The following is a 13,870-nucleotide window of genomic DNA, read 5'->3' as shown; positions in this document are numbered from 1 at the left end:
ATTCTATTAAAAAAAAAATCCCTGAAAAGGTACATTATGTTACTGGCACAGAAAGTGGGAAAGTGCATAATGTGACAACCTACGTATCTCATTTATCTTTGATGCTGATAGTGACGCCTTTAAAGAATGGCACTGATAACGTGAAACTAAAACATCTTCCTAATTATAAACATGGCAGCCATCTTGGAAGAATTAATTAAATAAATGTGCTAAAACAGAGCAAGCTAAGTAGGCTAAAAGTTACTGGGTGACGGGGGCACAGGCCTGCAAGACAAAGGCTAAGCTGAACTCATGATTCCCATTAAAACTAAATAGGATCCACTACAATGATGTGGAGACTTCAATATTTCCTGCCAAAAATATGACATGATTTGACAATGGGAGTATCTGTGTTAATTGGGCTTGGGCCTGGGCTTGGTCGCCGCCTACAGATACCTACCAATCCCAGACATTTCTGAAAAGTAGACACCTGGATGAATCAAGGGTAGTGTGCATAGCATGAATCTCATGACGTTTTGTTAACCACAATGCCCTACAGACTTCAAACTTCGCCTAAAATCACATATTTTCATCACATTTCTGGTATGGAAAACTACAGAATTAGCAGGAATCTACAAAATTTCTACCGCCCAGCGTTACGCCACTTGTACATATAAAAATGTTGCCCCACTTGTGTGTCTGGCCTAGTGCCCACAACATAAATGGATCACAACTAACTTCAGTCACAACCAAAGTCAGTGACAGCCCAGATTGAGGGTTGGGGGTGAGGTAAGGGTGCACGGCACCATAAAACTTTAACTTCCTGCATTTTGTACTCTATTTTTTTAATAGCTAAGTATTACTAACTTGGAAAATACAGTTTCACAATATAGAGGGTCCGTGCAGGAAACCTGCCCCAAGGATACGATTATGTCTTTAGTCTGTTTTTAGAGTATCACCTTCTATTCAGCCCCTCGAGCTTTGTGCAGGGAGAGGTTTAGAGGGAAAATGTTCATCCTTCTGGATGCAATAAACATGAGCCTTAAATTGATGTAGTAAAGTCTGCGTTTAGCCCTTGTGTCTTTAAGCCTGCAGTCATTCGTGCCATACCATGCATTACGGGGATTTGCCATCCATGGTAATTCAGATACTGCACAACCTGATTGAAGGGAAGAGGTGGCCATGCACTTATGTTCAGTTTTAAAATGAAGCTTCCCTGGAAGGCAAAGGCTGACCGGCCTGAAGTGGCCGGAACCAGTAAGATGAGCTCAGAGGTTCCTTCCCTGTTCCATTGAGAGTTTGTGGGTCTGAACCAGATACACAATAATCTTGCACCAGTGACCTGTACACAGTGGGTGAAGGGGTGGTTTAGGGGGTGCGTCTAGGTCTATCTTTGCTAAACTTGGATGACCCAGGTTGGTGTACTCACAGCACATCGTGCACATCACAATGATGTCACGGACACTTTATGCAGAGGGCAGTCGAGATATGACAGAATATACAGATTTTCAAAGTTGGGCTACGCTGCGTCCCAAATTTGGGTTTGCTGGCAAAAAGAAATGCACCCCGCAATTATTAGTCTGCGGCCACCAGCCGTTAGTCATACCATGCCCTTGACATGCGGACGTAAGTATTCTGTTTGGAAAAAGAAAAAACTTTGACAGGAGTCACGTCCTCAGTGATTGGCAGTTCAGCAAAAGCTATTAATGTGATGTTAGAATTACATAATTTGAATTCGCCTACTCTTGAATTCATCACGTTTAAAGGTAAAAGTTTGTAATTGAAATCTGTACATTCAGAGAAATTGACAGTGGTTCTAAAAATATTTCTCTGCATTTATTTTTACACAATAAGATGCAAACTTGATTTGCATTTAATTTGCATTCAGTCAGATGTTTGGATGCCCCTGGAAACCTTCCGACTCTTTGACCAGCTGTAAAATGTACTGTTTTTCTAGAATAAACAATTGAAAACGTTCTTCCATTGGAATACCCCTGATGAATTTGTGGAGCTGATGAATGTTATGGACAGGATAGTTTGGCTGATTTACTAAACAATTGTTCGAAGACTCCAACTTTCATTTCATTTTGTGTTGGATATTTTCATGCTGGTTGAGTATGCAAATATGCATGCAACCTGAATACATTTTTCTCATGGTAGTCTGCAGGTGATGCCAAAGGTTCTGTGAATTTCCGTGTCTGGTGCCACCAGTAGCTCCCGATGTGGAAATATCATTTATATACTTAGCTCTAGATTGACTAAGGATTAAATATAATATTATTTTCTTCTATTTTCAAAATCGATTACTCGTTAAATAGCCATTCAGGTAATAAAGTTAAGATGTAGGCTTTTCACAAACTAGGTTGAACACATAGTACTATGACATTCTCTGTTTCCGATTGTTGTTTATTTATGAAAATATAAATAAAAAGGCTTGAACAAAAAATGTAGCATTTTCAGATTTACTTGCTGTCCGAAGGTAGACATCTGCAACAATATATCTTGCTTCTCCTGCAGGCGATGAGATTGTTTATTTCTCCTTTACATTGAGCTCTTTATTGTCATTCCAGATGACTGGATCACCCTAAATTGATGTTCTTAATTGTTGCGACTTGTTTGTAGACTAGTAAAGTACTAGGTGTATTAGATGCGCTATTTTTGTCTTTTACTCTTAAACCTGTTTTACGCCTGTTCAGTTAGGTTATGTTCTACTTGTACATCCTGATGTAAAATTTTGTTTTAAACTATTTTCCCCCCTTTTTCCTCAGCAGTACCAGGATACAAATATGCAAGGTGTGGTGTATGAACTAAACTGTTACATCGAGCAGAGGTTAGATGCTGGTGGGGACAACAAACTTCTCCTCTATGAGCTGGGCGACATCATTAAAACAGGTGAGGAGAGGTTCTTCAATGCAGAGCTGAAGAGAATTTTTATTTGGGTGTTAAGAGTGCTTCTTGGATTAATTTTAACATTGGTTTATCCCTCCTAGTGGCAACCAATGCATGAGTTTAAAAGAATCTGTTTTGACCACGGTGGGATCTGTCTTGGCTCAACGTCTAGCTTAGTCATTAAAATATAAACCATCTTGCGTTTATTGGATTTGCGTGGCTGGATTGTAATAGCCGAAATGCCCAAATCTGAATGCATCTACTTTGATGTGCTTTGAATAGATAGCTTGATGGCAACAAAAACATTGGTATTAACTTATTATCCATTAGATGTCAAGTTATCTTCTGCATTAACTTTCACCAGACCAGAAGTATGTTATGTACATACTTACATTTCTAAACCACTCCAAGCTACACTATTCTATGCTGCGCCACTCTGCTACTCCACTCCACATCATTCAAGCCTATGTCGCTCCACTGTACGCCTATCCACTCTGCGCCACTCTACTCTGCTCTTCCACTGTATTGCACTGGACTGTATACCACTCGATGCCATGCCACTCCAGTTCAATCCACAGTACTCCACTCTACACTATTCAACTCTCCAAACCATTGCTATCCCTGGGGATCCCCGTTTCTCCAGGGCAAATTATTTCTTTTTTATTGGGGAGGGGAGGCACCCACATCTCAACTTTTAAAATAGCTGTAACAGGAAAGGGTTTCCTCAGGCTTGGGGAAGGGGCCAGTGCCCACCACGCACCCAACCCCCCCTCCCTCAGTATGTACTTTATTTGACAACCTGGCTCAACCCAGGGGTTCATTTTACTTAAAAATAAATGGCACCTTCCTGTCTTTTGTTCTTTACAACGATCCCACAGGAGAACCACGAGATTGCAGCAAAAATAATTTTGGCCCCACAAGAGCTAGGGAAGGTTGGAATTCCTACCCTGTCCTCGTATGTTCTTTTTAAAACCTTTTCCAGGACAGTAGATTACGTCCCCAAGTGCTGTAATGGTAACTGCAACATTTGTTTTCATGTTGTGGCCAGCCAGTCAGAGCCCTCGCACTAAGAAAGCACCCTTAGCCAATCTAAAGGCTTGTTTTTTTAGTTTTTTAGTTTTATTTTGAACCAACAAATTAGATAAACGTACATTTTGAACCTTTAGTTCTCAAACTACTGAACTGGTTTTCACCAAATGAAAAAGCATGCTTTCTGATCGAGATCTAGCTTTCTGCCAAATTTCATGTAATTCTGTTAAGTCATTTTGGCCATAGCACGTTCTAAAAATATCTATGGAAAGTGCTCGGATATTTTGCATTTTGGGATCTCCTCCCTTTTTCTCAGCTTTCTTTCTCACCCCAAAACTTTCCAGGAAGCAGCTAAGCTAAAAAAGAAAAAGCTATTTTTGGAAAGTTTTTTTTGTGAAGACTAGTCAAATGGTGACAGTTATTAGCAAGCCAAAACAGTCATTTTCTCTAGAGTCCTCATCCTAACTACCCACTGGGTTATATATAGATAGATAGATAGATAGATAGATAGATAGATAGATAGATATAATCCAAATGGTCAGAGTCATTTTCTTAAAGGCTCACTTAGGTGCCTGTAACAAAGGAGACCACCCTTGAAAGATATTTTGTGTCCAAAAAGTAATTTACCACACTACAAAGTTCCTTTAGGCAGATTTATTGATAAGAATAGCAGCCACCAACGCGTTTCAACTCCACTTGAGTCTTGCCAGACAGTTGCCACTAGGCAGTTATAAATAGAACTCAGTTTCTGTATCAATATATATTTTTTTTTTTTTTTTTTTTTTTTTACTTTTCTGAATCTTTGGCACCTCTTGAGGAATATTCACTAAACTTTCCCAGAAAAACTTGAGTCTCGTCAGCGGCTGCCTGCAAAGTTTCAGGGTGATCTGTCCAGAGGGAGGCCGAGAAAAATGGCGAGTCCCAAAACATGTTTTCCTCATTCATTTTCCATAGGATTTTGAACAGCATAGTGCAAAAACTACTGGACAGAATTAAACCAAATTTGGCAGGAAGGTAGGTCCTGGTCCTGAAAGAGTGGGGCTGCAACTTCTAGTTACCTTAGGGCATGATTTATAGTTACTAAATAACTCTAACCAGTGAATTTATATGGTTTTGTACATTTAAAATGTGAGCCTAACTATAACCTCACTGTAACCTTTGTTTTTTTAAAGTAAATATATATATATATTACCTTGTGACAGTCTCAATCAGGTAGTTATATTTAGGTCTGCTATCCACAGAAAAAATGTTTTTTGTGTTCCTAATAACTTAGGCACCATTTCACAAATCTCCACGAAACTTTCTAAAAAGGTGCTACTTTTGGACTGGTTTGGGCATGGAAAGTTTCGAGGTAATAAGTCAAGCAGGGGGCCAAGAAAAAAGGAGGACCCCAAAATACTTAATCCCTGTGCATTTTCCATTGACTTCTTTAAGCAGCCCTACAGCAAAAACTGCTGAATGGAATTAAACTAAATTCGGCTGTAACATAGCTCTTGGTATGAATATTGTGCTTTTTTGATTTGGTGTAAATTTGTTCTGTTGTTTTTGAGAAATTAAGGTTGAAAAATAATTGTGTATTTGGACGGTTGGGTCCGCGAGAGTCTCGAGAGACTTGCAGGAGCGACATTTTAAAAATAGAGCATTTTGATTGGCCCTGGGAGTTTTAATTCACTAGAGCCGTCTCGCTCCCACAGGAAACTGACTCCTGCAAGAGCAAGCGTTTTGATTGGCTGCCAGCAACATGAAAAAAATGTTTGCTGCCAGCTATTACTTGGTCCCCAGGCCCCATAGGAGCCAGAGGGGACCCCCTGGGGACAAAAAAAACCAGCAAACAATGCCAAGATCTAGTGGGACTCCGGCAGGGTTAAATAAAAAAAAGGCCTCTGGACTGCATTTACTTTCTTAAAATGGAGAGGGAAGCTCTGTAACTCTCTTCCCTGTGCCTCCAGAGGCCCTCCGGAGCCCACCCCCGGAGCCAAAATGTGTTTACGGAGGGGCAGAAATATGTTTTTTGGGGGGGGGGGGGGGAGTTGGCACCAGGCCTTGGGGCCAGCCCCCCATTGCGCATGGCCAAAGGTATATGGTAGGGTTGACTGCAGTGTCTGGCTGCATAATGAGGTTTGGGGAATGGGGCAATACAGCCATCCTCACTTTAAAGAAAAAATATAAGGTCTTGTGTGGTAGGATCCCAAGGGTCTAATGAAGTCCGGGGAGGTGGGGTCGGGGCGCATGCCTCTCTCCTCTTAGATTTGGGCTCTGGGGAATGTGATCCACGAGCCCTGATAAGGCTCAGGGAGGGTGTCTGTGCAGCCCTCCCCCTTTTAAACAAAAAAGGTCTTTGGGAATGGGGTGCCCAGGGGCCTAATGAGGGGTCCACATGAACCCCCCTCCCATTTTTAATTGGTATCACCTTGGAGGATAAGATACCAGGGGGCTAATAAGAGATGATGAGATGTCATCAGTGATGTCATAAATGATGTTGTAAAACATGTCATGAGTGATGTATGTGAGGTAATATTGCATTGCAGGCACGCAAGTTATAGTTAGCACTGCTAAATATAACTGATGAGTCATTGTGTTTTTTAATGTTGTGATAGACAAATTCACCTAGATATAACATTGCTTTAACCATTGTTTATTTTCAGTGAATACGTGTTTGTGTGTGTGTGTGTATATGTGTCTATATATGTGTCTATATATACTGGGACATTATAGTTAGGAAATAGACTTTAGAAACCATAGAAATTCAATTAAAAAAGCATAAAGGTTACAGAGATGTTATGGTTAGGCACATATTTGAAATCTAAAAAGCCATACTCTGTTATAGTTAGTTAATTGAAGTAACTATAACTTGTGTCCTTAGGTAACTATAACTCATGCCCCTGCCATGCACAGTTAAGTTGTTTTACCGCTCTCCCTCACTGCAAGCGTGTTGGCTCTGACTTGGTGGTAGGTGTCAATGCTTCTGCCACGTCACAGAAAACAGCTATGTCCCAGGAGTGGGCACTATGGGACATAGCAGGAGCTGGCCATTAGGGGTGGTGGTCCCCAGGGCCATTAATAGCTCCTCAAGGGGGGCTGAGTGGCCCCGCTCCATCATGAAATAGCGCTGGGGATGTGGTCCCGGTGGCTGGTGGTTTGCAACTGACCCCTTCATTCTTTTTTTTTTTTTTAAGCCCCGGGGAGGTGGCGGTCCCTGGGGATGGATGTGTGTGTGTGTTTGGGGGGGGTGGGATATGTGTGTGTGTGTGTGTGTATATATATATATATATATATGTGTGTATTTTTTTTTTTTATATATATATAATACCTCCTGCCATTCATCAGACTGCTTCCATCAGGCGGGGTCGGTGCACGGCAGTGGGCGCAGGACTTGCTAAACACCATTAATTGCCTTTCTTACTGATATCCAAGAAAGGAACAGCCAGCACTCCAGGCGATGCAATCAAAAATGGTTTATTTCCCCACAGCTAACGTGTTTCAACCGTTACGGTCTTCCTCGAAGCCGGAAATTGATTACGGAGCCCTTATTCCTTTAGAAACTATATCCAACAGTTTCATAGACATAAAAGAAAAACTACAGCGGTTTACAACTGAAAAAATCCTGTATTTCCAAATCGCATTACTACTAGGAAAATCAAAATACCCGCCACAATATCTGATAAATTTTGCAAAAACCTTAATAAACAAAACATTTTTTATACAATTAGAAGGTAAAGTTTATTTGAAGTAGTAAATTACTTTTATGACGTTTCAGTCAATTATATACTTCCAACTGGGAATTCTGATACTTCCAGTTTACATTTCTACTTCGAAAAATCAAATTGTCCGTCATAATACATGATACATTTTTAGCAATTAACATCCAAAATTTCTTCTCAGTAGTAGACCACTTTTATATCACATTTAGCTGATAATCTTACTTATCATGCATATATATATTGCCCAGTGGCATATATATATATATATATATATATATATATATATATATATATATATATATATATATATATCCCCCCGCTTGATAAAGGAGTAACTGAAGATCCAGTGCTACTCAAGAATAAGGTGGTTACACATTGGCTTTCTAAACATCTTTACTTTAGCCCATCTCTCTTCAATGAACTCATTATTGTGAGGCGGGTTTCTTGGATTGTCCCATCTAAAAATAAAAATAAATCAGTTGGTTGCCTTCCTGAGTATGTGATCTTTATGGCAGCACTAGTGACTGTTTGATATTTCCTCATGGCGTCTACCACAAACCTGCGTTTTCTTGTCCCCAAGAGCTTTCAGACCTCATTCGACCATCAGTTCCTGTGCTAATTAGGTTTATTCCATTGCAAAATCGCTTCTCTCCAATGAAAGATGTTACTGACATTCACAATTTCGACCTCACATTTTTAACAGTTCCAGCACAGTTGGCAGCTTATATTTTAGGATAGCTCTCTTCACTCATGGAGATGTCGCCCTCTACTCTAGGCTCCACAAGGGTGGTGAGTTGAAATGTTGTAGAATATGCTGCTAGGTTTGAGCATAGAGCTTGGTCTTCTTTTACTGAAACCTTTGATATTGTTATGCTGCAGGAGTTATGTGAGAACCAGCATGCCAATTAAAGTTGTATCTCTTCCCAACTATCTAGGCTGGTGAGAGCAAAAGGAGAGCTATCAATGTGGCTAAAGCTATCACTGAATTTTATGGTCACTCCAGTCCCCGGTGACAGCATGATACAGGCATTAGTTAAGTGTCATAATAATTTTAAGTTATGTATATTCAACTAATATCATAATTCGTTTTTTTCTGATACTAACTACGTGAGGCTGTTTGCAGTGGTTGACATGGTTAATAAGTCACACAGGGGAGCATCACTGTACCAATGTAATTTTATGTGTGGATTTTAACACTGTTTTAAATACTTCCATACTTCAGATCTAAACTACAGGATTGACAGTGTTACAAAACACTCACACACGTTCTTACTTCAGAGGCATTGAGCTTGGGAACTTCATCCTAAAGAAATCCATGACAAGCACAATTATATCCTTCCCAAATTCCTGCTGTTCCCATGTCCTTGGCCAGGGTTGATCAGCTGTTATTAATTATATTTTTCTGTCTAGATTACCCATTAGCTCTGTCTCGAATTGCAGAACTGTCCATGTGTGCATTGGAGATCATAATCCTCTTATCTTGTCTATTGACCTTCCAGTATCATATCCTGTTTTACCGTGGCTCTAGTTTTTCACATGAGCACTAGACAACATTTTGTGGCTGCTATGGACATTACCTACTCCTGCAATCCTCTTAAAAGGGCCAATTTGTGGCTTTTGCTACTTGCCTCACAGCAGAGTGAGAGTGACATTTATTGGGTCGTCTACTGAGATTTGCATGTTGGTGAGAAAACTGCTTACAAAGCCTCTTCTCCACTCCATTGCCCAGATCCCAAAATTGATTGGATCAGCTCATACCTTAGCTAACTGCAATCTGAGAGATGCTTTGGGTGCCAACCTGAGTGACACAGTGTTAGTGAAGAGTTGCAGAGCCCACTACAGACACACTTTCAAGCAGAAAAAGTATAGATTTAGGCCCTAGAATATCGAGGTCATGTTGAAGTGGAAAGATTTTAAATCATTCTTACTCTCAATCATTTGTCTAAGAAATAGCCACAGTCATTTGACGTCGCTCACTACACACATTCCAGCAGCTGACTGGGTTACTCATTTCTCTAAGATTTACTGTTTTAGTTGATGTGAAGTCCTGAATAATTGCCGGTTTGTTGCTCGGATAAGATATGCTTGGATGAAGTATTGACAGGCCTTCAGGGTTGTCCTTCTAAATAAGCTCTGGTGGCGGGATGGAGTTCTGATTGACCTACTTAAGTGTAAATATGATTTAAGGGCATCCATGTTAATCAGTATTTTGAATCAACTGAAATTTTTAATCACTACCATCCTCTAGTTTCCTAGTTATACCTATCTTTAAGAAGGGGGCTCGATCGAACCCTCAATGTAATTGACCGATCTCCCTCATCAACACTTGAGCAAACATCTTGGGGAGAGTGATCTTTAATCGGGTCAGAGAATGGGTCAACGATCATAATATCTTAAGCCTTTGTTAGTATAGGTTCACGGAGCACCTTGGTACTGTGGAGCAGTACTGTCGTTGGCAGGCACTGCCTGCAGTACCCAGCCTTCATAGACTTGTGTAGTGCCTCTAACCACATTAATAGGTTCCGTTTATAGCCAGTGTTACATGACTAAGGTATGTGCCCTACCCTGGTCATCTTTATCTTTTCATCTGAATTTAACTGCCTGGGTTTGATTCGGATTAAATGGCAAATGTATGGAAATATTCAGCCTTTGCAGAGGGGTTTGTCATGGATGCATCATAAAGCTTATGCTTTTTATGCTCGATATTAATGGCTTAAGTCACCATTTAAGTTCTTATGGACAGGAGGTACCTCAGATCAGCAATTTGCTGGTTCCATTGCTACTTTATGCCTATGATGCAGTGCTGTTGGCGCTCACACCACGGAGCATCTTGCTCTTATCACAAGGCTTCGCAAATTTTATGGGTGACCTTGATATGAATATTCATTGAAGCAAATCTCTTGTCATGGCATGCAGCCCAGGAGGCAAAGACTGAGCTTAATCCTAATTAACTCTAATAAGTTGTCTGTTGTGACTAGCTTCTCATATTTGGAGGTCCTCCTGGACTCAACAGGCATTTAGCATTCTAATTTATCCACAAGGAGCCTCTCATTTACCCATTCAGGTGGCACACCATTCAGTTTGTTCCCTGTGGTGGTGGTTGGTGGAGGAGGGAAGAGACAATAGCAGCTTTCCTTCAAATCTCTAAAATGCAGTGTGCCCACGTTGCTACTTATGGTGCAGAAGTCTGGGGTAATGCAAAAGAGACAAAATTCAAATAGAGGAAATAAGTTTTAACGTATACTCTTATTCCACCCTCCCTAGTGCCTTCACTTTGCCTGCCACAAGAAACTTGGGTTCCTCTACATCGAGGATCTTATTAAACTTGCACCTCTGATTATCTGGCTGTCTACATGGAACAACCCCTGGGCTACTTTCAACCAGCAGGTGATTAAGGATTATCGTCTTTGCAATTTGGGGTTGAATAGTCCATGGCTCTTTTACATCAAAAAACGCTTTTCCCAATTAGGTAGGATATCTCTTTGCATCAACCCCTATATTGTGCCTAAGTCTGATAAACCCTAGCTGAAAAAAAGCTTTTCGACATACCAAGTGTTTAAAAAGAGTTGTTTGGGACACTGCCAAGCCTACAAATTAAAAATATAGGGCTAGGTGTGCAATAGTAATAGCTATTACCTAATAGCAATTGTTTGCGGTGAAGGCTGCCCCTTTGCTACTTTTTTTTTTTTTGCCATATCAGGGTCAAGTCTGCGGGAGCATGCACTAGCACATGCGTCGCTCTTGCAAGACTGTTAACTGAAAAAAGGACTGGAGCCCGCTCATTGCTTACCGTTTGTTGCCTTGTGAGGCACTCTTCTTTCAAGCCTCATAATTCCTCATTGCAGGCCAAGTATCATTTCTGTTCCTGTCTGTAGAGCAGGGACCAAGCAGTGATTGATTCAACTTAATCATTGCCCATCCGCTGCTCCTGATGTGATTGAGAGCCCTTTTGACATCTAGGGCCATGCAGACTGAAGCCATGACTGGCAAAGATCTGCCCAACAGGACAAAGACAATTTCAGTGTTTTATTTCTATAGTTAACTCTTTTCCTTTAGAAACTCATGTTTTTTTACTTGTGTTCTCAAATGATGACAAATATCTTGTGTAAATATTTCATAATAACATTGTTTCTTTCTTATGTGTAATTTCCAAAATTATGATTTAACACATAATTGTGCAGTACACCTTGATCCACCACACTCCTATCCAATCCACCCCACTCCTTAGCACACCAATCCAATCCACCCCACACCAATCCATCTCACTTAATCCAATCCACCCCACTCAATCCAGTTGGCCCCAGACCTTTCCAATCCACCCCACTGCTCCCTACTCACCTAAATCCAATGCAGTCCCCACACTTGAATCCTCCAAACCCACCCCATAGTGCCCCATCTACTCCACTCCAATAAAAAACAATCTACTCCACTTCAATCCCAATCTATCCCACTCAAGTCCCATTCTGCCAATCCAAATCAATCTGCCCCACTCCCATCTAGAGCAATTTGCATCACTCCAGGCTAAAACAATCTGCCCAGCTGCTATCTGCCCCACTTCAATCCAAAACAATCTGCCCCAATCCAAAATGATCTGTACCATTCTAATCCATTCTAATCTGTACTAATCCAATCCACTCCACTCTGTCCCACTCCAATCTACCCCAATCCAAAACAGTCTGCCCCATGCCAATCCAAAACAATCTGCTCCATTCCACTCTGTCCCAATCAAGTCTTGCTGCACTCCAATCTAACACAATCTGCCCCACTAAAGTCTAAAACAATCCACCCCATTCCAATCCAAAACAATCTGCCCTGTTCCAATCCACCCCCACTCCAAGCCCAAACAATCAGTTCCACTCATATCCCAATCTGCCCCACTCCTATCCCAAACAATCTTCCCCACTCCAAAACAATCTGCCCACTCCAATATAAAAATTAATCTAACCTGCTCCAATCTACCCTGCTTCTATCCAAAATATTCTGACCCGCTCCTGTCCTCTGTCCCACTTCAATCCAAAACAATGTGCCCCACTTCAGTATGCCCCACACCAATACCAAATAATTTGCCCCACTCCATTCCCAAACAGCATGTCCCACTCCAATCCCGAACAGTCTGACCCACTCCAATCTGAAAGAATCTGCCTCCTTCTAAACTGCTCCATTCCAAAACAAACTGCCCCACTCATTCTAAAACAGTCTGCCCCACTCCAGAAAAGTCTGCCCCATTCCAATTTACCCCACTGTAGTCTGCCTCCCTCCAATCGAAAACACTGCCCCACTGCAACCTTCCTCGCTGCAATCTAAAACAATCTACCCAACTCCAGTCCACTCCACTAGAATCCAAAACAATCTGCCCCACTCCATTTCAGAACAATCTGCCTCACTCCAGTCCAAACAATCCTCCCCACTCCAGTCTGCCCCATTTCAATCCAAGATAATCTGCCCCTTTCCAATCTGCCCTCACTCAATCCAAAACAATCAGTTCTACTCCTATCCCAAACAATCTGCCCCACTCCAAAACAGTCTGCCTCACTCCAATCCTCCACTACTATCCTCCCCAATCCAAAGCAGTCTGCCCCACTCTAGTCTGCCCCACTCTAGTCTGCCCCACTCTAGTCTGCCCCACTCTAGTCTGCCCCACTCTAGTCTGCCCCACTCTAGTCTGCCCCACTCTAGTCTGCCCCACTCTAGTCTGCCCCACTCTAGTCTGCCCCACTCCAATTAAATTCACCTCAATCCAATCCCCCCATACTGTTCCAATCTGCCTCATTCCAGTTCACCCCATTCCCATCCACCGAGCACCAATCCAACCCACTCTAAAAATCGACCCCACTCCAAAACGTCCACTCAGTCTAATCCAGTCCACCCCACTCCAGTCTCATTCACCCCAATCCACTCCAATCTACTGTACCACAGTCTACCACACTCAAATCCAATCCACTCAAATCCAGTCCACTCCACTCCACTTATCCACCCCACCCCGTCTACCCAACCCCACTAAAGTGCACCTCGCCCCAATCCATTACACCTCGATACAACTGACCATACTCACTCTAACCTACCCTAGTAAATCCAAGCCACCTCACTACATCAATCCACACCATTTCAACCCGCTCCAATCCTCCACATCCCACTGAAGTCCATTCCACCCCACACCATCTAATTCACCCACTTAATCCAATTAACCCAATTTATTCCAAACCACCCCATTCCACTCTGCCCCACTCAATCCAAAACAATCTGCCCCACTCCAATCTAAACAAACTCTGCCC

General features: G+C 41.8%; 1 protein-coding gene across 2 annotated transcripts in view; it reads left to right on the top strand.

Annotated features, from left to right (window-relative positions):
• The window catches only part of PDE10A (phosphodiesterase 10A), a 1,332,617-nt gene that overhangs the window by 608,500 nt on the left and 710,247 nt on the right, over positions 1-13,870 (top strand). The window contains exon 4 of one of the 2 annotated variants that reach the window (XM_069235310.1): positions 2,751-2,871. In XM_069235310.1, coding sequence (XP_069091411.1) covers positions 2,751-2,871 — 121 coding nt within the window. Of the gene's footprint in view, positions 1-2,747; positions 2,872-13,870 lie in introns of both variants that reach the window. The other variant, XM_069235309.1, reaches the window with a different exon arrangement.

Source organism: Pleurodeles waltl, chromosome 5, assembly GCF_031143425.1.
Source record: "Pleurodeles waltl isolate 20211129_DDA chromosome 5, aPleWal1.hap1.20221129, whole genome shotgun sequence".
NCBI lineage: Eukaryota > Metazoa > Chordata > Amphibia > Caudata > Salamandridae > Pleurodeles > Pleurodeles waltl.
The sequence above is the reverse complement of the archived record's forward strand: the minus strand, read 5'-3'. Positions and strand labels throughout refer to the sequence as shown.